Here is a 27,055-nt window from a genome sequence, read left to right on the forward strand (position 1 = left end):
GAACAGCCTCAATTAACCATTTAAATAGTGTCACTAAGATGTGTTATTTTGGAGTTGATAGTAAATAGACATGCAGCAGAGTGGTAAGAAGACTTCTGGGAGAAAGGCTGTGTACACAAACTGGAAAGCCAGCAAGGCGTGGTTTCTGATGAAACAGAGTACAGTACTGTCAATAATCTACCGCTTTCTTTTTATTGTAAAATTTAACATGATTATGGGACACAGCAACTATAAAAAAACATTTTTAATCATTTTGGAATTAAACATTCTTAGATGCATGATTAACTCCTATTATTTCCTATTAAACCACCTAAAAATATGTGCTCCTCAAAAAACAATTTTGAGTTAAAATGTAGTATGGATAGGTCTTTAGTAAATCTACATATTCAGGTTAGACTTATTAGGAGCCTGACTGCTCACATTCCTGGCACCTTTCATTTCAATACTGCACCTGAGCAAGGGGAGCAGTGAAACCTGGGACTGGGTGCAGGACGAGTGTGCGTTTCTAATCCTGAACTTCCAGCGCATAAACACCATAATGTTTTAGGATTGTAGTTGCTTGCTGTGTGGCACATTGTCTAGCATTGGCAACAGAGATTTGTAAAAGATAACTCGTATCAGGCAAACATGTTAAATGTAATCATTTTAATGTTTTGTTTTATTTAAAGTTATTTTAATACATAAAACGTGTAATAAAACACTCAAGTGTCTCACATTTAACTCCAAAATTGATTGTATGACATATATGGAATAGATACAACAGCCACTGATACAACTGCTTTACATGACTGTTACATAAGTCTAAATGTAAACCACTTAATGGAGCTCCACTGTGTACAACATATTTGACACTTTACCCATTTTAAAGCCAATAGCAGGCAATATAAGTCATGTATTAATTGTGTAGTGTGAGATTTAACTTAACTGCTAGAAATACTTTCCTAGGACTGAAAAACAAATAAGAACTTGCATAAATGAGTTTACTGGTCTGCTAAAAGACTTATTTTAAAACCGATTACATGAAATGGATTACAAACAAAATCTTAATCAAAACTTTAGATCAAAAACAATGATGCAGCAGCAGATTTCTGCTTCACAAGTCCACCCTATGTTCTGTACTGGAGGGAAAGTTATTTTGTATCCCAGTTTTAATTAATTTGACTAGTATTAGTTGCCTATTCTTGCAAGTATTTATATAATTGTAAACATTTTTTTGTTTGTTTTCAAATTTGCAAAAATTATGTAGAAGTGAAACTGCACAAGGATCCATGGAGCAGTGATGTTGTTACTAATTATAGGTGGTAAAATTACTTTAGAAAATCTGTATCATTTTGTGGCATGTCATACACCTGTCTACTGACTAACTTGGGTCAAAATATTCAACTGTCCAGCGATATTGTCCACTATACCCTGCTTGTTGCAGGGTATAGTGCAGGTCACAAAACCAATAAGATATGTCATGCCACAAGCTGTAGCACTGGAGATGGTATAATGTATGGTGCACCAGATGTGAATTACAGTAGTGGCTTTGTGTATCAGGAAACAGTTATGTTTTGTTACATGAAATTCATTGTTGTCCCTCCGTCCTCTGTCGGCGAATCAGTTCTGCATACAGACCCCCTTTCTTCAACAGTTCAGTGTGTGTGCCGGCCTAGGAAAAAAAAAAAAAAAAAGACAGTAAATATTAAGTTAAAATGTTTATCGTTATAATTTATTATTATTATTATTATTATTATTATTATTATTATTATTATTATTATTATTAATTGACAATATTAAAAGAAGGAAGAAGTCTTATTTCAAGGTATGACTCTTTAAAGTCACCTTGGACTCTGTTTAATATCTCACCTGAAGAATGGTAATCTCCTGCAATACTATGCTAGAGCTCTGGTTTTGCACATCTCACCTGGTGGCTTAAGCACCCCTGTGGCTTCAATTGAGCTTTCAAACATGTATTTTCTCTAAGTACAGCTGCTACACCAGAGTGTAACCACTAACTTGTCCCCCTGTATCTCTCTGCCTCTTTCATAACTGTGATATGTCATGTCTGTATCAAGTTATTCTTCAACTTCTAAGATCTGACAAGGTTAAGTCCTTGGGATGTTAATACTTCAACTTGACTCAAATCTCAGAAGAGAAACTCCACAAGGAGCAGTGATGTTGTTACTAATTACAGGTAGTAAAATTGTCAGATTTCAAAAATCAACTTCATTTTGATTTCCTGGCTTACATCTGTGTATCTATGTACTGACTGACTTTGGCCAAAATATAAAACTATCCAGCAATACTGTCCTACAGCATAACCAATAAGTTGTGTCATGTCATAAGTTGCAGCACTGAAGTGAAAGGTTGGTACGCCACTTAGCCCTTGCAATGTAGTTTCTCATGCCCCTGTACCCTACCTCTTTGACCATGCCATTGCTCAGGACACAGATGACGTCTGCTCCCTGAATGGTGCTAAGCCGGTGGGCGATGATCAGGACTGTCCGGCCAGAGGTGGCCCGATCAAGAGCCTCCTGGACCACCCGCTCGGACTCGGCATCCAGTGCACTGGTGGCCTCGTCCAGGATGAGGATACTGGGATTCTTAATAAGCGCGCGGGCGATTGCAATCCGCTGCTTCTGTCCCCCGGATAACGTCACACCACGCTCGCCTGGGAAACACAGCAATACAAACAATAACATTAATAACTACACAATAACAAGGTACGTTCTCAAAACCAGAAATGAGATTACCAATGTACACTAGGCTTGTCTGGAAAGGAATGTACATACCATCACAAAAAGGGTAACATTTGGTACACTGGATAAGTAATCAATACCAGACTACAGTCAAGCCCACAGTTATTATCAAACTTGTGTATATAAGGATAGAGCTCAACAAACATGTTTTTAAGGAACATCCCCAGGGGGATAATAATTAGATAAATGTGCAACTTCAAAACTGCTCCTATATTGCCTTTTATAGTTGCTACGACTCGATCATTTGGTTTAGGTTTACATTTATTTATTTTCACTGTTATGAAAATTCTTTACACTCGCAACTCTTTTGTCACTGTTTTACAATGAAAGTGTACTAAACACAACAAGGGAAATGGACCTTTGAAAGGAGGTTAGGAAAGTTCAAACAAACAAACAAGAGTACTGTGAACTAAATTGAAGTGGATATAGTTCACAAACCCTGTCTACTTTTACTTTTGGTGGATTTGACTACTTACCTACAACAGTTTTGTACCCATCAGGGAAACTGCATATAAAGTTGTGGGCATTCGCCTGCTTGGCTGCAGCATATACTTTATCGTCTGTGACATCAGGGTTACCAAATCTGATATTTTCCATGATGGTGGTACCGAACAGGACTGGCTCCTGAAAATCAGTTTTTTAAAAAAGGATTTTAGCATTTTTCAATATGTTGATAAAATGTTGCAACCTGTAGTCTGTAAACTTGAGTGGTCTGTATGCCTGTGATTTTTCTAACTACCAAGATGAAAACTACAGCTCTATACATGCCTTACACAGACCTACTTAAATGATTTTTCAATTACAGAAAAAAAACTCTGGCTGTAAACAGTTGTTTGATTTGGTAAACAGACTAATTAACAAAGAAACACAATCTAGGAACCAACTAACACAATGAGTAAAAATTCAAATATACAGAAATTGTGCAATAAACCAATGCACCTCATTTTGTAAGTAATACAGAATTTGCTAAAATAAGTTGCTCAAGCAAGAACAATGCAAATTAATAATCCTGAATTAATTTAGAAACTAACATCTCTGGATCTACAGTACAGAATAGAAAAATGTTTGTTAATAGTAAAAAAAAAAACAATAGTCCAATTGTCTGTGCTGTTTTGAAATCCAGGATTGAAAAGAAGGGTGGTTCTTTCGGTCAGGATTTATAGGTGCACTGTTTTTGACTGTAACCATGCTATTGTTCAGATTCAAAAACACCAGATGAACAAGCACGTCTGATATGAAATACCTGGTTAATGAATCCAATGACGTTCCTTCTGAGCCACGACGGGTCCAGTGTCCGAATGTCATGTCCGTCCAGAGTGACAACACCACAGCATGGGTCATAAAACCGCTCGAGCAGGGCTGCTACTGTGGATTTACCTGAAGAGAGAGGGGACAATGGTGGGGGGGTATATTTACCACGGTCACACACAGCCAACTAAAAAAAATATATATGTGTCTATCCAAACTATAATCTGGAATAAACTGATATCGTATATACTGTATATGAACCATTCCTAAACTTGTGTATTTTGACAACATTTGCCTACAGGACATATAATTGTAAATATAGTGACCAGACCATCATCTATGTAACTACAAAATTGAGTAAATACCACACTGCACAGAATAACACAGGTCCTGCAAAATATAGCTGATATCTAATATCTAAAACCTGGTACAACGACTATAAACTTAGAACTAACAGCTGAGTCCTTAGACTCCAGTTTGTAGCCATTTCTATTCCCAATTTCATTAGCTTTGCCAGAAATTCATAAATTGTAACCTGGCCTGAAGGCCCATTACCTCCTCCAGAATGTCCCACAATGGCCACAGTCTTACAGGGAGGAAGGTCCAGGTTGAAATTTTTCAGAACGTCATGACCAGGCCTTGTTGGATAACTAAATAAATAAATAAATGTAGTCTTTGTGGTCTCAACCTTGCTCTGAGTAGACTGGTACACAACTGAAAAAAACACTGTCACAACCAGCCCTGCCATAAATACTGCACAAAGTCAGCCTGTTCATGGGAATATGTTGGATGCTTCTGAGAGAGCTAATCTTTACATTAAAAATAAATAAATCTTTAAAAGGACTTGACAAAGTTAACCCTATCCTTTAAATTCAGCAAAGAAACAAGGCCCAGGGGACGGTAGGAGACCTGTTTTTCAGTGGTGAGTGTATGGAATGGGTTACCAGCCCATGTTACTGATCCTTTTAAGACCCAACTCGACATAGTTTTGAGATCAATCATCTACTAGGAACTGGACAAGTACTGATGAGCCGAATGGCCTCCACTCGTTTATACATTTTCTTATGTTCTTATGTTATTTTAATGGCTAGTTTGCCTACTGTAGTCAATTCACTTCTGTAATTCTGTGCATGAAAAATATAAATCAACATAATTACTATAATACTGTGGAATCACACTGTTACAACTATCATTGGTACAAAATGGTCTTAATAAAGAGTTGATTCATACTGTACCTGAAGGAGATGTCTTTGAACTGGACATGGCCAATCAGCGAGTGGTAGGGGATCGTGCCTCCCCCTTTCAGTGGAATGGTAGATTCCAGGGTCATGTACTCGAATACCCTGGCACCAGCACTCATGCCTCTCACAATCTGCATAGTAGAATAGATGGAGGTGATTTCAATTAAAGGAAATGTGTAACTGAAATGAAGGAAATGCATGTTACAGTGAAACGCACTGATGAAGGGTGAAGCCTGGTATTACATCATTCAGATTTTACCCAGTCCCAATCCTGCTCCAGGCTTCTTTTTATTGCTAAATTAATAGAGTACAAAGAATAATGTTACCATAGAAAGAATCTCTGAGAAAACCTTTTGTAGCAGTATAGTACCGTTTTGTTTGCCTCGTTTAGTACAATGCTAAGATGTGTACTGTGTCTTGATTGCATGGAAACTGACTGCTGTTTAAATTGCTTCCTGCAGAACATAAAATACAGCTAAAACACTGGGAGAAGTGTTATAAACAACTGATATATTTATTTGTCATATTGGTGAAAACACTATTTTTGTGATAACTTTCGATACTGTAAGGAATTACTAACTGGGAATGTTTTGGTCTTACCAAAATCACAAACAAAATAACAGCTTTTTTTTTTTTTATAAAGTAGATGAAAGTTGAAGTCAGTATGGTAAATATTTTGGGTTTGTAGTTTTAAATACGTGTCGAACAAAAATGTTTTTAGCTTTTATTGCTTTAATCAACTGTCAAAGTGGAAATGTCAAAATGAGCCTACATTATGTAAGCGACCAACAAAAAACGATATAGTTGAACAGAGTATAGTTGAAACAATTGAATATCATGAAAAGAGGTGCCTTAACGCCAACATTACTTACATCACTGAACATCACTAAAAACAATTGGATATCGAGCAAAGAGGGCAGTGTTAAAATGGTCTTATCCCAGTATAAATAACCACCTTAACACAGATGTTAATAAGATTAATTGATAGGGTCCAATGTGTGCATCTTTTATATAGTGTGCTTTCAGTTTTTTGTTTTACATTTTGTATTAACAGTGACATCTTGTAATGTTCATGTGGCTGTTTCCCTATTACATTATTTTATTGATGCTTTATTAACGGAACTGAGCTTTAATAAATGGGTAATTGCATATTAGTTAAGTACTAGCAAGCAAGATACAGTATTACCAAAACTCCTGCATCTATAACTCACCTGTCCAAACAGGATGGAAACATTGGCCATGGACCTGCAGAGGGATAAGGGTATTTGTTATGGTCTGGATTTTTGATTGTACATCATTTGAATATTGGTATTGTATACTGGTACTAGGTTACCATGAAAATAGAAAATATATATCTCCTTGAAATATGCATGTCCATACACTGACTGGCCAAGAGTTTGAAAATGTAAATACAATCAAAACACTAGTCTGCAATTTATGCAAATGTATGATAATTAAATACTTAAAATAGACCCCTCAGACTAAAAACTGAAGTTCAGATTTCAAAACACAGTTAATAGAAGCTAAAGAAGCCGTCTGACCTCTGCACAGTCTGTGAGGCCACAAGGAAAGACATCAGATCTCCGGCTGACAGCTGCTCACCAGCTACTAAGTACCCGCCTGCAAAGATAGTGCCCATAACAATGCCTGAAGAGAAAGAGACAGGACAGAATATAAGCTGTTATAGTTCAATTTTTTTTTTTAAGCATGAGAATTGAGCAACAATATTGCTTATAAAAGGAACAATTATCGAATTGGTGATAGTTAGCACCAGGGGTCCCCATTACAGACCTGTCTCCCTCCAAGATGCTGATATACTTAAGTCATCACACAACATCCTACAATGTGATTGATGTTTCCTTTTTCATGGTGCTGGGAGCAGCTTATTGATCTTACTGAACACCATTTTACCAATGCAATGTTATGCTATTTTAAACTTAGAGGTTTTTTGGGGGGAATATCTGACAACAGGAAAAACTGTTTTTGTCTGTTGTGTGATGTATATAGTTACCTAGCTTCATCAACCGGGGTCAATGTTCTTTTGCTTATGGACATGGGACCAGTCTCAAATTGGCACAACAGTATGAGAAACTGGGACCTACAGTATTCCTAAACTTTTGAGTTATGCTTTTTTTAAATATATTTTTTATGAATAAATATTTATTCTATTAATACATACTGACTTCATAATAGGACCCCCTATTACAGAAATACAGTCTTATGTTTTTTCTTGCGCGTCAGAAAAAGTACTGGTGTAATGAGTTTTGGCAGTCTGCTGTAGTTCAGAGTAGGCCATCCAGCAGTTCAGGTGGGAACCAGATGGCTCATGCAGCTAGTCAGGGTGTCCTAATGTATCTTTGATGTTAAAAATCGTTAAACAAACATGTTCGAAAACAGGTTACTCACAGTTTAGTGCAAGGTTTGACAGCCCCTGGAAAATGGCAATACCGACCCCTAGAGCTTCATTTATGTTGCTGGACTTTTCAACTTCAAGAGAGTACAGACTAGAAATAAAAAAAAGAGTAGATGTGTGCTTCTTTTTTTAGACAAAACCACAAAAGCTATGCAAGATGGATGTTAGCCCTGGAGCTATGGATTCAGCCCCAGTGTGGGTGTCCTACTCACTGTGCCTCTCTGTCCTCCATGGCAAAAGCTCTCACTGTACGGACATTTCCAAGGGCTTCATCAGCAACACCAGTGGCTTTGGCTACCTGCAGGTCGTTGAACAGACAGATAATGCTCACATTTTTATATCAAAGACAAGGCTAACGTTGAAAAACACAACCACACACTAACAGTCAAACACACAGTCAAACAATAAACAACTGGCAGAAATAACACCACAGTAATGTAATGAAAGTAGTAGAAAGTGGTCATATATCAACTACTCAGGGCCCATGTTACCTGCTCCTGAGCCTTTCGGGACAGCCGACGTAGGACTGAACCGATCAGTGCCCCGGCAGCAACCAGAGTGGGCAAGACCACCAAGATGAGGCCTGTCAGTTTCGGAGAGATCAGGTAGATGGAGACGAGGCAGCCAGCTGTCTGGGTGATACTCCGTAAACCCTGGGTGAGAGGCAGAACACAATTACTGTATTTACTATATGGGTCTAATTCCTAGAATGTAACTACTATAAGGGGCCATGGGGTGCAGGGGCTAATTCTAGTCTGAAGCTAATCAAGTTTTGTGGTCTCAACTCCACTAAATTATAATTTTTTGTTGTTAAATTGTAGCCAAGCTCCTTTTTAATGTGATATGATTCAGTTTGGTCGTACAATTTAATAGGACAAATAAGTGTATGGGCTTTGGTCCTTATTATATCTGAGTATAAGAAGCAATGCAAGTTGTATTTCTCTATGTACCTGAGAAATGACAAGCTTGAAAGAGGATTTGAACTCCTGAATGTCTGTCGTCAGGCGGTTTACCAACTGCCCGGTCTTGTTAGCATCAAAGAAAGCCACATCTTGCCTTAAAGACAAAAAACAAAAAACAACAATAAGTTTATACACAGAATATAGAGCTGAGACAGAGTATGTGGAATTAAAGCTTGATTAAACGTTTTACAAATTTTAATTGAACCTGATTTCTTAATTTAAAAAGGTAGTAAACTAAAACCTCAATTAATATATAGTAAAATAATAATAATAATAATAATACAACCTGAATGCATAATAATATCTGGTAGCACACTAGTTGTATTTTTATGCTGTTTATACCTGAGTAAAGCTATGAAGAGAGACTTCCTCAAGTCTGCAGCTACTCGCTCCCCAACCCTGGAGAGCAAAGTGATGTAGCCACAGGTCAGGATCCCCTGGGAATAAGGTAAAAATGAAAAAGGGTCTTTACATTTGAATATACTACATTCAATCACCTTTATAATCCCCTTAAAGAGTTGAACCTCTACTGATATCGGATGTTGACCGAGGCTTTCATAGCGATTTATCATTGACATAGGCTGTAATGTGATGGTACTTTTGGGTTTTTATAGTATACTAGACATTGTGTGACAATGTGATTTGGGCCCCACATAGAAAACCTCTTTAGTCCCAAGACGGCAACTCCAGGTTTTTAGATTACATATATTTTGATTATACTGAAGTTTATACTGATTGAAGAATTTTAAATACTATTATGTTAAATACAAAGAGCCTAGAATAAGTTTGATTATTTATGAGTTGCCTATGATGGGTTACACATCCTTCTGTTTATTTGTGGGTATTGAGCAAACAACCAAACTGTAAAAACTGTAACTGTTTACCTGCAAGCCATAAAGTCCTAATAACTTCATTGCAGGCCCTTTAACTTCATTCAGGTAGTTCCCGGTATGCTCTCTGGTGAATCGGGCAACAACATTTACCAAATCTCCCAGCATCAGTGGGATCTGGATATTCAAGATGGCAGTACCAAATGCAAGCTAGAAGAATACAAAATTACATATTCAGTACGCTGTCCTCCAGATATATAAATCTCTGCAAATTTCAGAATGTAATGTCCATCCATTTACAAATATTGGGAAAGATATACTAAATCAGAAAGCCTTTAGCACTGTTTCTAGTGGACAGTTTGTCAGTAAAACTGCATATAGTGACCTACCTAAAACCAGTACCGTACAGTAGGTTTCCAGTAGTCAAAATACTGATATTCTGAGTATGTGATGAGTGGATTTTTTTGTTGTTTTTTTAGAATGTTCATCATTTGGAAATAGTCTGTGGCTGATAAAAGAAATGCATTACATTGTGCAAGGTACTAGTGTTGTGTATACTATTTTCACACACTAAGATGAGTGTAAATAAGGACCTTTGACCCCTGGCATCATGTTATGTCTCTTAGAACAGGACAAGCTGTAAAAAAAATATATATTATTTATGCAGGACATCTTCAAATGTATGCTGTTTGTCCTTACCAATGTAAAGCCAGGTTGCCTAGCCAAGTTTGCTACAGAAAAGAGAACTGTAGACAATAATCAAATTTGTATTTTCTATGAAAGGCACATTTACATCAATTTACAAAAAAAAAAAAAAAAAAGATGATGTTCAGTCAGTGATAATATGGGCCATGCTTTAATTATATCAAAGCCACCAAGTTTAGTATAATATGTTCAACATGTAGGTGTAGATTTTCAACAAAACATTGGGAACAGCAGACCTGAGCCTTTTTTCACACTTACAACAATAGCTGCTAAGAGGGAGAGCAGTTGAGGTCTGAGAAACTTCCAAAACTCTGTCCAGTTGAACTCAGGCTCCTGCTTTGGTTTCTTTTCCAGCAGAAAGGGCTGATTGTTATTAAAGTCCATCTGACAGTGAGCCACATTGCCATAGAGTTTGACTGCAACAGTGACTAGGGCCGGGCCAGCAACAAAGGCCAGTCCTGGACGAGTCCTGGGAGATCTTGATTGCTGCCTGGCTCCCTGCCTGATTGCCTTGCATGTCTGGTTCCAGATCCGCAAAACAGAACCAGAGTTGTTTGGACATCCTACTGGATTAACAGTGTTTGAAATGTGGGTCCAGTTAGCTACATATCTGAAATTAAAAAGGAATGGCAATGGTCAAAACTGTGGAAAAAATATATAGCGTACTAACATTAAAGTGTAATTCCATACATTTTCCATACCATAAATGGACATTCAATCCCTATGTTGTTTTGAAATAAATCTATGTTTTATCAAACGTGTTTTAATTGTAAAGTATGATATTTAGAACTGCACTAGGTTTCAGAAAGATCTGATTTCAGGCCTTGCTTTCAGATAGTCTTGCACTTTAATGATCATTTCACCTGGAAAGTTAAATTGTCCCTACCCCTTCAAAGTTTCTTTACGTTTTTGTAACCAACTAGCAGCTTCCCCTAATGACTGACATGCTTTGCGGGTAGTAAAATGCTTGACCCCCAAAAACTCTGCTGTGGTGAAATGACCTAAGAAGTGCAAATATAACATCCTGTGAAAAAGGAATAGAAAACTGGTAACAGATACAACGAGCAAGCACACGTTAGTGGCATGTCGGGAGGGACACTTGGAATGCAGAAGATTCAGATACAGCACAATTCAGGTAGATGTGCTTCTACTATGTATAATTTATTGAAATGTGTTTTATTACTCAAACTATATTGACAGATATGTGATTTGTGTCATTAAAAAGGTATATAACTGTTTTAAAAAATGTACTTCGATCTTGTTTCCCTTGCCTGTAAAATTAAAACAAGCCTGACTGCAAAATGTGGATTTATTACTAAATAAGATCGTAAAACTGACTACTTTGGTGTAAAATGGTGTTCAGTAAGCTAGTCCCAGCACCATAGAAAAGAAAACAATGTAAAATATGCTGTATTCAGAAGAAGTTATGTTGCAATCTTGATACATACATACATACATACATACATAAATGAATGAATAAATAAATAAACCGTAGTTCATTGCGATGACATTGCCTCCTCGCTCGAGACGCTGCAATCACGTATTGAATTTGCTTTGTATAATTATTTACTTTTTCGAATACAAAAGGCAATCGAGAAATGTTTTTCTTAATTCTAGTCTTGTCTAACAAAGTGTAAGTGGGAGTTGTTTTTAATTCAACAATTTTCATTCAATCAGACAACAATCTACACTAATAAAAACTCTAACTCCCAGAATGCATTATAATATAATTTATATAATCCTACCTGCTGCAATTCCAATAATCTCTTGTTTTACTAAATCGAGAATAGATTGGCCGCAAAGGGGGCAATCCTCTGGCTTTTAAATGACTGCCCAATACATAATAAAACATGTTTAAACTAATTCACTCGTTTATATTGTAAATAAAATACAAAACATATCTGGTCTCATAACACTATTCAAAATGTCAAAGACGCGGCCATCTTGTTTTTCACCCACAATCCCACTTTCCGGAGATGGACTATTATTGTTATTATTTAAATTCCAGTTGTATTATTATAATTATAACATGTTAAAACTTTCATAGTACAATTAAAGTTGGGCTTTGCTTAGATAATAAACAAATTATTTGACAACATATATTCTAGAGGTCGTATTGCAAGTTGAGATTTTTTTTTTTGGCAAGTCTAGATTTAACTATATATATATATATATATATATATATATATATATATATATATATATATATTTTCAAATAAGTTGCAGACACAGTCGGTTCAAAGGTAGTTTGGTGACGTTATTGTGACGTCAGGGAGTGTTTTGTTGACACTGTGTTGCAGCAGAAAGGGACAAACAGTAGTCAAAGGGCTGTGTGTACAAAGACAAAATATAGCACCACTCATCTCAAGGATTGCACTTTAATATTCTTATCGGGTAATAACACTTCACAACACAGCCTATACGAACGGAATGAGAAAGGAATACAAAAAAAAGACCTGTATACGCCAGGGGAGGGCAATATCTGGAGAAGAGGTAAGAACCAGCGCTTGCTATAATTATTATGTGAACCTACCGTGCTGCAGATAACGTGGGTGTATTTATTGAGAGAACGTCTGTGTACCTCAGCTGTTCCACAACTGTTCTATCAATATTATTACACCTTAAAAAACATTACAGAAGGTCGCCCGTCATAACAAACCACATAAACTATTGTACAGTCAGTACCACAAGTAGTGCAGGCTTTATTTATTTAGATAATTGTTGAAAATAAATAAATAAATAAATAAATCGCAGCACATACTGTAACTACAGCAGTGCCTTATAAGTTATAGGACAAAGCAAAGATAAGAAGCGTGTAGACAGAGTGTACAGTCTACAGACTAGTCTTTCGTCAGTGTGGAAAGAAAGGGGTACATAGACAGTAACGGACAAGGGAAAGCACAATGGCAAGAGAAAAGTAGCAACAGGAGGACTCTAATATGAATTATTGATGTATTGGTTTTTAACTAATATTAGAATGCGAGCAATATTAAGACGGGGGTGGTAAAGAATTCCATTTCCAGCGAGTGTTCATGCGATCAGATAAATAAAAGCTAACCACCTTAGGAACATATTGTAACTATTTTTTTCTCTTATTTAGATCATGTCATAAAAAACAAAACAAAACAAAAAAACAAACAAACAAAAAAAAACCCTTTCAGTTAAAAATGAGAAGCTATATGATTCGTCTTTAGTACTATAAGTAAAACATTTTAATTACCTTGACATACTACTCATAGGGCTTGGACGCCAAGTAATAATATGATACTTTATAAACATAATGTTGCATCACACATGTGGGAATGTTCAGTGTTGCATCACACATGTGGGAACATGTACACACATGCACAACCATCTTCTGACTGGTTGGTAATCACATTATTTGGGCATGGGGTCAGTCATTCTGACACCAGAACGTAACAATATGTTACAAATGACACGATTTTGCCGGTGGCAGTGGGCTAAGGCGCCGTCTTCTTTGACATGACTAATGCCCCAAACACCACACAGAGTGAGCAGGTCAGACTTATTCAGTAAGCTGCAGCAATCTGGTTTTGAATCGTTGCCCAACAGTTGGTCAGGCTCTGCCAGCAATTTAGTGTTTAACATAGCTGTAGATTTACCGTAATAGATGGAGAAAGGATACCTGACAATTTACATACTAATACAGTGGGATCTGAACAAAATGGTCTTAACAGTAGAAATGTGGTCTTAATGAGAAAGAATTGATAGTATTGTTAATGAACCCACTTAAATGGCTTTGTTTCAGTTCTGCTACAGTGACATTCAGAAAATGATTGTGGATCACTGTGTTCTATTAATTAACCCACTTGGTTGTGACTTGTATTTTAGTTGTTTCTGTTGTCATTTATTTATTGTAAGCCTGTTTCTGCTGTGCAACTGCTTCCCTAGGGCACTTGAATGCTAGGTGTCTAGGGGATGATAGTCATTGCCTCAGTACAGAGAAAATACTCCGCAAATGTTCATGCAGTACCCTGTTAATTTACAAAAGTGAGTGACTGAATAGCACACAAGAGTCCTAAGGCCATCATCAAAGCGTACTGTGGTTATTTACACTCGTGAACAGTCGTGGAATGTTCTTTTTATACCATAGATTTGTAATTTTTAATTGTTTGGTTTCAAATTAATTAATTAATATGCTATGATGTCACGCACTTTCTCGACAGTGAGTATCTGGAGGGTGACTTACTTGAATATGGCATGGGATTTAGAAGCAAGCAATGAGTCATCGTCTTTGAAAAGATTTCGCAGTGTCACTTTCTGTGACAGTTTAATCACAGGCAAAATATGACAAAAATGGGTATTATACATAACAGACAATCGCTAAACTAATATAAAATAATTACAGAGTATAGATCCTGAAGCGTATATTATTGGTAATCAAACACATTACAATTTTGGAAATTACACTCACCATGCAGGTTTTGCAGGGTCCACAGCTCTATTTCTTGTCGATCCCCATTTAGTCGCTGCCTCTGTTGATCAGTGGGAATCCGCTGCCTCGCCGGCGGTTAAAAAATGTAGGGTTCTGGCCCTATTCACTATAATTAATTGGGTCTTCGACTTCATCTTTGATGTTTTTAGCGGCAGTCACCATGTGTGTTTTACCTTTTCATTCATAACTTCTGGTTTTATACCGGCCAGCACGATGTTTGTGTGGGTGTGGCCGTACACCACACAAAATCCATCCTATCTTTGTTGTTTATTAATATTTTTTAACTGCATAAAAACTATTTCATTTCTATTGATGAAATCTATACAGAAATGTATTGGTGTGTTTGACCTGCAAGATACACTTTAAAATCTCACAATAGGAAAAAGTTCAATATATTGTAAAATTATATTTATCGCCTCTGCCTTAGACCTAAATAATAATAAGAAATAATTATATTCCATAGCTGTACCAAGTTGCTCTTTATGGAATAATTATGGTGTAGTGCTGAAGAATTTGGGAGTGCATGTATTGGAAGTGCACATTAATCATTGGTACAAGGTGGTCTCCTGCTACAGTACAGTTTAATGAATTAAGATATTAAAATGGTGCTGTGACTAAATTATTTAGGACTAGACTGAGCCTAAAACTATAGTCGTTTTAGACATCTCATTTCTGTGTTTCAACAGTAAGTCTGTGTAATGTTTGTACTATCTACAATGGAGATGGTTATATGTGTATTGTTTCTGTACTGTCATTAGATATCAGCACACAAATGTGTTAATAATCAAAACAGAATGGCAAGTTAAAAAAGAAGAAACTGCACTAGGTAGGGCATGCAGGAAACAGCAACATAGTAATATTGTCAAGACTTTACTACAGTGCACTCCGTTTTATAAGAATCACTGATATAAGAATTGACCGGAAATATAGTGATCAAAACCACTGGGATAAAATCATTCCTATACCAATCATGCTAAAATAATTCACTTGTAAGAATCAAGCAATCTGCTTATAAGAATAATTTCGGGGCAAACTGACTACATGTAATACGACACTGTATCAAGTGCAGTTAAACTAGGTACCCTAACGAGACTATCACTTCTCAAGTATACTGTAAATAGGATTCTGCAGCCAACATAATCGTGATCATATAGTAAGTTGCTTACCCACGAGGATTTGTCCTCCGTGATTGAGCACCATTGACATCTGTACACTGCTGATGCGCGGAGGCATGCTTTTGCTAATTGTAATCATATCGGTCTGCTTTTAAGAATCAACCACTTATAAGAATCAAATCATCTGGAATGGATGTGATTCTTATAAATGGAGTGCACTGTACTTGTATCTGGTGTCTCTTAATAAAATACTGAGTCTGGTACTTTCTTTCAGGTGAAAGAATGCTTGGGGATTAGAATGGAATTAAGTGCACAGGCAGAACTGTATTCTGTTCACCGACTAGAAGACCCTATCAATAGTTCTAATTTTTGTAGAAAATCATTTAATTAATACAGATTTTAATGCATTTTCAATATAGCCTAATTAATCCAAATGTGGTTTGAATTGGTGGTGCCCAAGATGGTGGCACTGCAGTTAACCTGTGAGTCAAGGTCCTTTGACTGTTTTTTCTTTTCTTTACTAGTCTGGGAGGGAGTACTAGAGAGAATGTGAAGCACAATGGCAGATTTTGAAACTTATCAGGAGTACCAGCGGATAGAGGACTTTGAGGAAGATTCCCCCCCAGGAGAAGAGGACCTACTAGTGCATGTCCCTGAAGGCTTGAAAGGTAAGCTGTGTTTATCGCTATAGCTTCCAAAGATATGGGTGTAGAACGCTCCCCTTTCAAGGAGGGATTTTAAAATCTATTATTCTTACCTGTTATTGGGCCTTAATTGCAAAGCTTTAAGGAATGTGTTGTTAAAGACAGTTTTTTTTTATTGTTATTTAAAAGCCATTTTGATTAAACCAAGCTTTCAGTTGCTTATGAGAGGGAGCATTTTTCAAAATATCGTTCAACCATATACTTCTACTTCTATGAAAAGCTCTTCAAAACACTCTTCAAAAAACACTCCTGTAAACATCCATTGCAGTTTTGTGAATAGATCCCATTAGCACCACTGTAACAATGTCCTTACTCAGGGCTCTAAATTGCCAAAAAAAGGGCAAGGCCTAAATGGCCTTCAGTTCAATAAATTTGTAGAGGGCACCAAAGCCACTAAACTTAAATCAAAGCCAAAGTGCAGGATGTTGTGTAATTTTGCTTTGGATTAATAAAGGTACCGTAATTCTTAGCCACAGAAAGAAACAACACAGTTTAACTTAATAATTTTTCTTTTTTTCCCCACAATAAAACAGTCATATAAAAGAAGATTTAACATAAAAGTAAGGCTGCAACTGTTTCCATTTGCAGTCTGCAACAGTACATAGACCAGTAGATCGCCCATACAAACTGTAGGCAGATATATATTCCTCATCTTGAAATAGATAACCATTTACTTGCTACATAAGACGTTTCTTGGATTGTGTGTGTGTGTGTTTTCTTTTTTCTTTTTTCCTTCCTGGTTATGATTCATGCTGGGTCCCCCTTTCTCCATTAAAGCAGTTTGAGAGTTTTTTGACAGCCTAGAGTCACAATTTAAACTGGTTTGATATTATTCAGTAGAATCTAACATGACTGATTCGTGATTGCAAATCCCTTTCAATCCCAGTGGCAAATAAAAACAAGGCAAGTTTCCTCATATTGCCCTGTTAGTATATACAGCTCAATCCTGCCTAGAGAGACCTCAATTACCATTCCCATCCAATACACTGATATTGAGACAGCCTGCAATGGCTCCCAGTGCCATATGAACCAGATTGTGGGTATTTACTGTGACATTCCCTGCTGCACACCACACAGATTTAACTTAAAACCCAGAATAAGGATTGTGTACTACCCTTTAATCTTTCTTTGATTGTAATTACATATACAGTATACAGAGACTGTTTGTTATCATTAACAGAATGCTGACATATGTTTTTTTGTGTGTGTGTGTGTGTGTGCCAATTTACCACTAATTTACAAGATGGACAAAAATAGAATAATGATTAACTGAATAAAATATAGGTCCAATGTTAAATAAAAGTACTTGGTTTCTAATTTACTCTGGGGTCTATTCACTTGATCTTAACTGTGGTGGATCTAAACAAAGCCAGAGTGTAAATCATTAAAAGAAGGGGACTTTGTGAAAACCAATATACAGTACAGTAAAACAGTGTTTGCAAGTCTGTTTAGAGTATTTTAGTCTTTAAAGGCAAGAACAATGCCAGGATTGGATCCTATTTTTGATATGTATACTGTGGCTGTATTAAGAGCCAACACTTTTTAGATCAACTGAATAGACCCCAGGACTGTACGTGTTTGCAGACGCTAGCCACTAGAGCGGCTTCATTTAGTTATAACATTGAAATAATGGGGTAACACTGATAAATTAAATTGATATAATGTTTCCGTTTTTACAGCACAGGAGCCATGAATTATTACTTTAAAAGTAAACTCAAACTTTGTTATGTTTTTTCACAGATTCATGGCATCATATCAAGAACCTGGATCATTTCTTCACAAGAATATCCTTTCACTTCAAATCAAGTTGTTCATGCACTGTTTGGGTTCTTTTTGGCAGCACATGATGTTTTCATACTGTATTATTAAGTGACTTTTTCTGGGTAGAGAAGGGCTTTCCATAGCCATACCTAATCAAGTTTTCCAGACCAGCAGTGCCTTTTTAAATTATACAAATTTAGTATAGTCATGGAAAGTCTTATTTTAAATGTGCTGTGTGCTTTCATGTGACTGCTGCATAGGGGGAGTGTGTCATTGCAATTACTGTATGGCATTTGACAGTAGGTTTGAAATGAAAGCAGGCCTTTCTGATTCATTAATAATTATAATGGTTTTATTCTTGTGCCAGTCCTGGCTCATAATTGACATTTCAGGACACTGCTGCATTTGATACGGTTCAGTGCAGTCTCTACAATTACTGCTGAAGGCATCTGTTTTAAAGGATTTATTTAATATGACCATGTGAATTGTTAAATTCCAAGATTTTTCCTCTCACAAATCCTCCTTTCACACTATCTCTGATTCGCTGATCTAGACTTTTATTTAGACAGTGTGAAGCATACAACAGTTTTATGGAAAGGAGGAAATTAACACTTTAAGGTGTTCCTGTGTTCAACCACAGCTGGATTTTTAGAGCATTTTACAGTACTTGGGAATCACCCATGATTGCATCACCTACCTACCTACCTCTAGTTATCCTATGATTACCCCTTAAATGAATGGTTAATATTATCCATGTGAATTTCCTGCTGCTGTAAAATTCTAAAAAGAAAAAAAAAAACCTTTAGTATATCTTGGCAAGGTTTTAGTTGATCAAATCAACCCCATGTAACAATAACTACACATTAACCACATGATTGTATCAACAGTGTGTTATGACAATGTTGCAGTGTTTTCTTAACCTTCCTCTCCACATTTATCATTTTCATCAGAAGAATGGCTTTGCCTGCATGATGCTGTCAGAGTTCTTTGAACTGGTGTAAGTATTTTTGAAAAGTTATGAATTACATGATCCAGATACAGTGGTAGCCACGGTCATGGCATTACTTATTGCGATACCAACACGGTGTGATAACGCAAAAATATTGCAAGGTGGCAAGCCTGTTTTTTTTTAAATTTGTTTTATTCAGCTGCACCTATTTCTGCCACCAGGTGGCACAAGGAAGCAGAACAAATTATGTAAGTAATTTAGTCAAAGATATTCCATATGCCAAGATAGTCGACTCCGCCTTTACTTCCGTCACGCTGCACACAAAGAGTTTTGGGATATAGAGAAAGCTCGGGAGGCAGCACAAAGGAATATCCACTAGAAACTGTCTTCAGGCCCTCGGGTGATTCTTAAGGGTTAGGTATTGGGTTAGGGTTAGGTTTTAGGGCTGGGGTTGCTTAAGGTTAGGGTTGGGGTTGGGTTAGGGTTAGGGTGGATTGATGTCGAAGAGGTGCTGAGCTCAGGAAGTGAAAGGTGGGAGTGCTTGGCAAATGCCTTAGAATCATCTGATGCCCTGAGAACAGTTTCTAGTGGATATTCCTTTCCGCTGCGTTTGGGAGACTATCTAATTATTATGAAAATTGCTATTTTCTGAGCACAGTCCTTGTTGCGCGTTCATAGAAACATTGCTCTCAACTTTAGCAAAGCTATGACTATATGGTACATAGGAAAGACAGGTAGGAAAGTTATTTCTTTAAGTTTTCACCGTGTTTAACCAAGAAATAACATCGTAAAAGCAGATATGCTGTTCACTTCATAAGTTATAGCCTACTATACTGAAGAAATTAGTTTCTTACTGACGTTTACATTTATTTAAGCTGTCATCTCCTCTGATGTTTATGGGAAGGTTGTTAAATGCATCTATGTTGACTTCTAGTTTATTTGTTATTAATTTTAACACACAATATTTATATTAGACTCTTTTGAAGTATGTATTTTTTAATATGTCACAATTAAAGAAATACATTTTATATATAACTTTATAAAAATAAAAAAAAACATAAAGATTGAGCAAATAACTACATAGATGGTTAAAACTAGTGATTCAAAAGTGGAAAATACTTCACAAGTTTTATGCATTTTTTTAACATAGCGAAAATCTGGGGATAACATCTTTGGTGAATTCACAGACACCGATACAGTAGTCAAACTATGGATGAAAAAATATCCGTTTAGATTAAATAAAGAAAGAAGTTGGTGCCTCGGAAACTAGTTGAGATAGCTGTTTACAGAATACACTTTTTTTTTTTTTTGCAGTGCCAGTTATTCATGCATGATAATCTGAGTCTTTTTTACGAAAAGCCTTTAAATTATTTTCTTTAATTTCACATTATTTAATTTAAATTGATAACATGACATTAAAAGCATGCATATACCCTACAATATGTCCCTTTCTTAAGGTAAGACCTGTCTGTTAATCACCCATTGTAGTGGGACAATAAAGACTAAGGGATTTCATTAGTAATGTGTCGTTTTTTGTTGTCTTTTCAGATTTACACTATGAGATCTAGTAACCCTTGATTATAATCTCAATGAAGGCACATTCTCACATTAAACATGCTTTTTTATTATGTGTTGTATTTATTCTTCTAAAACAAACAAAAAAAATCAATAAGATAATTTTAAATGAATATCGGATTTCAGTCACATCACTTTACAGGGATCCATTTGTCCTGTTACAGATACAATATTATTTTTCTTTTAAATAAAGTAATAGTATCTGATCAAAAGAAAACTCCATTGTTATAACTGTAGTTGTTCACACAGAAATTGCCTATACCGTTGTGGCAGCAGATGAATTGTAACTAGGTAAATTGCATTTAGAATTGACAGTACCGTATGTAAGGTACAACTGTAGTTTATGAAGAAAGGGATTCGCTGTTGCAAGGAGTGGAGAATTTGCACATGCTGGGGAATAATGTGATTTTCCATCACAGGGTGTTACCGAGGGATTTTATCTAACCAATTGGAGGTATACAAATGAGCCCTGTCCCCTACTTAAGACGTCAATGGCATACACCGTCACGTTATGGCTGCGGAATATGTCTGGAGACAGGCAGGTTGTCCGAAATATCTAGATGTCAGTTTTAAAAATAATAATAGATGCACACAGAAAATGCCGCTTATTACCAAACTCAGTTCCCAGCAAAAAGTTGCCAATAAGCGAAAAGCCCCCGTCAAGTGCATTTATGTGAAACGATATATACTGTAGTTGTACAAATATGGCACTGAAATAGTGTGTTTTAAATGTTACAGTGTTAACAAATTTACATGAGAAACACGAAATACCCAAACATAGAACAGTTTACTATACGCATGTGTAAAACAAAACAAAGGAGTAGGCTTAAATAGTACTACACAACGATGTACTACAATTGTGCTTACAATGAGTAAAGCAAACATAAAAAATGTCTTGTACTTACAATCAATTCTAAAGAACACAATTTTAAAATAAGAAATTGTCCAACGTTGTCTGCTTTTTACAATGTATCACCTCCCTCTGTAAATCCATCTCAATTTTGCGTGCAGCTCATAGCCAGTTTCAAAGCCACGATTCTGCCACAGTCCGCCAGAAATACGCAGTTGCGAAATCAGTGTGTTATAAAAGCTGCATGAAGTATGCGCTTAAGTCCTGCAAGTGCGATCTGTAGCATTGGCAACTAGTAATAAAGTTGTCAATAAGCGGCGTGCAGTTGCTAATATCAGAATTCCATTACCATTAAAGTCTATGGGACGGGATTCGTTCCTGGGAAAATGTTGTTAATAACCGAAAGTTGTCTTTATCAGGGTTGCTAATAACCGGCATCTACTATATTTGGAAAACTACAAAGTGGTATGTAATTCAATATGTTAACGTAACTATATTCAGCATGTTTCATTCGACTTTATGAAGCAAAATTAGTTAATTCTATAGGCCATAGCTGTAAAATAGTAAACACACGTACATGTTGGGGGGGGCTAATAAAATATAATTTACTTTAAAATGACTTAAGCTGCCTGTATCGGTAGATGGAATGCTATGAAAAATATGTAAAGCTAAGTAGCCTACTAGTTTTCTGCACATGGCAGTGATGAATATACCTGCAAAACTCACCAACATCAGAATCCTAATCATGCACTGAGTTAATACGCATTAATACAGGGACAGCCTTGTTTCTAGCAGTTCAACTCTTCAGTACATGTTAGTTCTCCTAAAAGGTGAATAATTATGCTCCTGTTAAATCGATACCTGCTACGAATTACATCTTCAGACTAATACACAGCAAGTCACAGCTCAAAACTGCGGGGTCTTCTCACTCTTCTGGATCATGTTCCAAGATATCTCCCTCCTCTTGATGTAGTCCACACAAGCACACTGAAACCTGGCATCTTCTTAAAGCACCGAATAGGCTACAAATATGATTTATATGTTTTCCAACCAGTAGGTAGCCTATCCTGTTCAGATGAGTTAACAATGCAATTTAATGTATGCATTACAAATAACAAAATAATTAAATTACGTAATTATTGGATAATTAAACATATACTTTTTTAGTATTACTTTTAGCGTAAATACATAAAGACGCATCTCATTCTCTGCCTCTGGTCTGAGGCACTTGTTAATTATGATGCCGGTAAGGGTTAACGGGACAATATTATTATTATTTATTTCTTAGCAGACGCCCTTATCCAGGGCAACTTACAATTGTTACAAGATATCACATTATACATTATTTAACATTATACAGATATCACATTATTTTACATACAATTACCCATTTTTACAGTTGGGTTCTTACTGGAGCAATCTAGGTAAAGTACCTTGCTTAAGGGTACAACAGCAGTGTCCCCCACTGGGGATTGAACCCACAACCCTCCGGTCAAGAGTCCAGAGCCCTAACCACTACTCCACACTGCTGCCCTATACAGACTTATGAATCGGATGAATAATATGCTAATGAGAAAATTGGTCTCTCGGGGCACGTTATTCTAACGTCACGATGAGTGATGTTTTTTGACGGTAAATTGAGTTTTTGCAATGAAATACTATCATGATTTAAGAATATTTGCTTGAGCACCGGAGCAGCCATGGAGTTATCACGCCTTCTGACCAGAACTTCATCGTGTGACGCCTGCTGGTAAAACATTGTATTTCAGTAGTAATCTGTGACAAACCAGTTTTTAGTCAGATCACGCCCTCTAACGTGCAGAGGATGCAGGACAGGTCATCTAAACTGCATACGCATCGACCTCAACTTTACCGAGGCCCATAGCGCGCCATTTTTCAATATATTTACATCTAGCCATGGCGACCACAGTATCTAAAAGGTTTAACTAACAAGGGTAAGTTGTGTGAGTTTAAGTATCAAAAGTCAAAAATCACAAAAAGATCAGCAACAAAGAATTGTGATTGTCAAATTGTCATTGTGTGCTTAAAATCTAATTTTGTTTGTCTCGTAAACCATAAGCAAAATATATGTAGCGATCATAAAGATGCAAAACTGACAGTACCTCTAAATAGTTAGTGTGTGCTGTGGCAACACTTGTAATTTCCCACACGACCTCACCAGTTCTGCTTTGGTAAGACCACCCTCAAGGGGGAGTGCAGAGTTCTTAAGTCTGTATTGCATCATGTCCAATCTACATCTCTTAATAGATGCCATATAGTGTTATTAGTGAAGTGGTTTATGATAGCTGCCCACATGAAGAGAGCCATCTGAACTAATTTCACTTAGATTTTCTCATTTGAACAAAGTCCCTCTTAATCAGCTTTACCCTTGACTATGATTGAATCATTGACCTAAAAGTAAGGTTTCAGATGCTGTTGTCAAATCACAGTGACTCTTAGTTCTCAGTAAACACTTTCTTTGATTACATTTTTTAAGTGCCCCTCATTGTTTAGTTCAATATTTTCATTTCTAATAAGTTGTCTTAGAACTTTGAAACATCTCCGAAGGTGAATCTGCAGAGCAGACCTCTCCTCTCATGTTGGTCTGCATGTATTAGAGTACCTAAACTCTCTTTGTGCAGGATAGAGATAATATACAACTTTGAGTGTCATTAAAATACATTTCATTACAGCTGCCTGGCCCAATATAGAGGGGCTGCTATGATGTTACACCTTCAATGTACGCTCAAAGTGAGGAAAGTGAACATGCATTTTGAAAGGGGTATAGACACTGAAGAAAGCCATATCATAAAGGAGCATAAAAGTTGATTTCAGATTCTCTCCACTGGAGACTGCTTTGTGCCATCACCCACTGTATTCTGTTTTTACATTACAGACAATTCTTGTTTGTTGTCACCTTTACAACTTTCCTCTTCAATTGTGTGGAGTATGACATTCTCTTCGCCAACAAGGCGGTGAATCACACCACCCAGAGTGGATCCTCCCTGGAGAGAAACAAGGTCACCCTGACTGACGCCATCCTGTCCAGCCAGAAATGCACTGAGAGGTGAGTCCAGAGACTAGGGATATAGTCAGTGCTTGGAAATTTTGGCCTGTGATTGGTTAAAACCTCATCATAGGAGCAAAAATAGATTGAACTGTTGCCTTAACATCCTTACACCACTGGGCAAGTCTCCCTCTGACATGTAATTAGTTCACATCACTGTCAGTCCCACCCCTTTTCAAAGGAACACCCTCCACCTCCACTCCTAACAGCAGAAAATGGCTGAATGGAAAAACAGAGATTCTATGACTTAACAGAAAATTAATTACAAAACATACTACAAAAGAAAGAAACTTTGAAAACTATGCGATATGAACGTCAAATAAATGTTATGTTATTTATTTATGTTGTTTATTTAATTACTTATGTTGTAACAGCTATATTTAAACAAAATATATGTAAAGTTGTATTTACTATTGAATCTCGCTTGTATTCTTGACTGATGTACTGCAGACTCAGCCATAGTAGAAAATTAAATGCCCGTGGCAGGACTATTGTTACCTCCGGCTTCGTGCATTATAGCCTCCTCTCAGTAACAATAGTCGTACCTTGAGTCAAAATTTTCCACTATAGCCCTCCTCTCCAGTCCTTATATATATATATATATATATATATATATAATTAGGGCTGCTCCCATTAACAGATTAATCAACTAAAGAGTTTTATTTTCACAATTTAATCGTGCAGAATTATTTTAAGTGAACGGAGGCAGGACATAAACAGTTGAAGGTCTTTACTAGATTTAACCAATGGGAGAGTCAAAGATCTGCATGGTTTTACAGCTGTCCAATCATTAGTGAGCAGGGCATAAATATGCTAGGGTAAGGGTGTAAGAATAGCTGAATTTCACATTATACTGCTTATTATAGAGACCGTTATTGAGAATTATATAATATTTTAAATAATATTTCAAATTGCTTTTTACAAATTAAAAAAACAATGTCATAAGACAACGGAGACAGTGTATTTGGTTCCGAATCAATTTTCAAGAAGAACTTTCTCAGAAAAAATGGAGGTATACACCACAAATACCCGAACTGACACAGGAAGGGAAGGGATATAATCACCACTTACAAAATTAAAATTATGAAAGGTATCAGTGGCTTGGCGGTAGCTGTCAATTAAAAAAAAAAGTGTACTGGTGGAACTGTAATTTGTTCAGTACAGAAAAGGTGATTTTGAACAGCACTGGCTACAGCAATCTAGGATGTCTAACAAAGTCAGCACAAAAACATGAGTGTTCCCAAAGTCACTTGCGAGACAATGTAACACTCAAAACGTTTGGACAAACCGGGATTAATGTTCAACTGAATGAGCAGAAGTGTAGGGATACAATGCATTACAATGAGCAAGTAAGAAAAAATCATGAGGTTCTTAAATGCTTGATTGATTCTATTGTTTACCTTGGCAAGCAAGAACTGGCATTCAGAGGGCACAGTGAAGGCAGCAGTTTCTCAAATAGAGGTAATTATGTGGAATTACTTTCTCTGATTTCTGACTACGACAGCATGTTAAGCAGTCACTTGTCAATAGCCACAGTATTCTTGGGTACCTCGAACAAGATTCCAAATGGCTTAATCTCTTCAGTGCCTCAGGTTCTGCTAGATGCAGAAGTACAGGAAGGAAGCCAAGTACATAGCTATAATGGTAGATTAAACAACCGATGATAGAAACGCAGCTCAGCTGTCTTGTGTTTTCAGGTATGTGTCTGTGAAAATGTGTTACATTTAGTAAAATAAAAATAATAATAAAAATGCTTTTAAAAAAAACAAATTCCCATTGGGCTTATTTATTTTTTTTAATTTTATTGATTTTTTTTTTAGTACGACTATGCCGGACAGCCCTATAATATTGTTACCTTTGTTAAAAATATGCACAGATTAATCAACTAATGGCCATAAATTAACCAATCAAAAATGTTAATCGATTGACAGCCCTAAATGTTAATCGATTGACAGCCCTGTGCAAAAGTCTTAGACATGTTGCATGTTTCTACTCTGATGCGTTATGAGCATCAACAATTTACTCAAAGCCTCCACTAGTGTTTTCTACTATTATAACAACCTTGACTTGCATAAAGAAGGAAAAACATTGAGTGAAATAGCTTACATCACTTGATTTTCAAGGTGTGGTATCCGAAGCATAATCAACAAGTACAGAGAAACATTATCTGTAATTGACAAACCCAGGACTGGAAGATCCAAAAAGCTGTCTAACAAGGATGAGCAATACTTGAAGATAATATTCTAAAGGAATAGAAAGACAAGTGTTGAATTGACAACAGAACTGGCAGAAGGCACAGGTGTCATCCATCAAATCAACAGTACGAAGGTCACTCTTGAAATCAGGATGTGTTGCAGCAAGAATACCTCTGTTAAAGGTGAACAAGACTAAAAGGCTAAAATATGCACAAGAACACAGAAATTAGACTATTGAACAAT

The 27,055-nt window shown here is 36.5% G+C and overlaps 2 protein-coding genes across 3 annotated transcripts in view; one reads left to right on the forward strand and one right to left on the reverse strand.

The window, feature by feature from the left end:
* Positions 1 to 630: 630 nt before the first annotated feature.
* abcb8 (ATP-binding cassette, sub-family B (MDR/TAP), member 8) lies at positions 631 to 12,110 on the reverse strand. The gene is made up of 16 exons (XM_034058776.3): positions 11,886 to 12,110; positions 10,399 to 10,750; positions 9,490 to 9,645; positions 8,948 to 9,042; positions 8,594 to 8,699; positions 8,135 to 8,296; positions 7,856 to 7,941; positions 7,637 to 7,734; positions 6,772 to 6,877; positions 6,442 to 6,475; positions 5,225 to 5,361; positions 4,545 to 4,639; positions 3,985 to 4,118; positions 3,218 to 3,365; positions 2,403 to 2,653; positions 631 to 1,651 (listed from the first exon to the last, which is right to left on the reverse strand). Exons 1-16 carry the CDS (start codon positions 11,990 to 11,992, stop codon positions 1,568 to 1,570), a joined length of 2,151 nt encoding a protein of 716 aa, XP_033914667.1. The 5' UTR covers positions 11,993 to 12,110; the 3' UTR covers positions 631 to 1,567.
* atg9b (autophagy related 9B) overlaps positions 10,910 to 27,055 on the forward strand; it is a 38,924-nt gene continuing 22,778 nt past the window's right edge. The window contains exons 1-5 of one of the 2 annotated variants that reach the window (XM_059017523.1): positions 10,910 to 11,275; positions 16,236 to 16,379; positions 18,156 to 18,199; positions 19,109 to 19,173; positions 24,447 to 24,617. In XM_059017523.1, coding sequence (XP_058873506.1) covers positions 16,271 to 16,379; positions 18,156 to 18,199; positions 19,109 to 19,173; positions 24,447 to 24,617 — 389 coding nt within the window. In that variant the 5' untranslated portion in view covers positions 10,910 to 11,275; positions 16,236 to 16,270. Of the gene's footprint in view, positions 11,276 to 12,389; positions 12,634 to 16,235; positions 16,380 to 18,155; positions 18,200 to 19,108; positions 19,174 to 24,446; positions 24,618 to 27,055 lie in introns of those variants that run through there. The other variant, XM_034058630.3, reaches the window with a different exon arrangement.

This window comes from Acipenser ruthenus, chromosome 3 (genome assembly GCF_902713425.1).
Source record: "Acipenser ruthenus chromosome 3, fAciRut3.2 maternal haplotype, whole genome shotgun sequence".
Classification (NCBI taxonomy): Eukaryota; Metazoa; Chordata; class Actinopteri; order Acipenseriformes; family Acipenseridae; genus Acipenser; species Acipenser ruthenus.

Excerpts from the sequence above, each read along its gene's own strand:
- abcb8 (XM_034058776.3), bottom strand. The coding sequence starts at position 11,992 with ATGTTTTATTATGTATTGGGCAGTCATTTAAAAGCCAGAGGATTGCCC. Across the intron at positions 9,043-9,489 it reads TAGGACTTTATGGCTTGCAG|GGGATCCTGACCTGTGGCTA; the intron begins GTAAACAGTTAC and ends CCTTATTCCCAG. Across the intron at positions 4,640-5,224 it reads TTCAAAGACATCTCCTTCAG|TTATCCAACAAGGCCTGGTC; the intron begins GTACAGTATGAA and ends TTATTTATTTAG.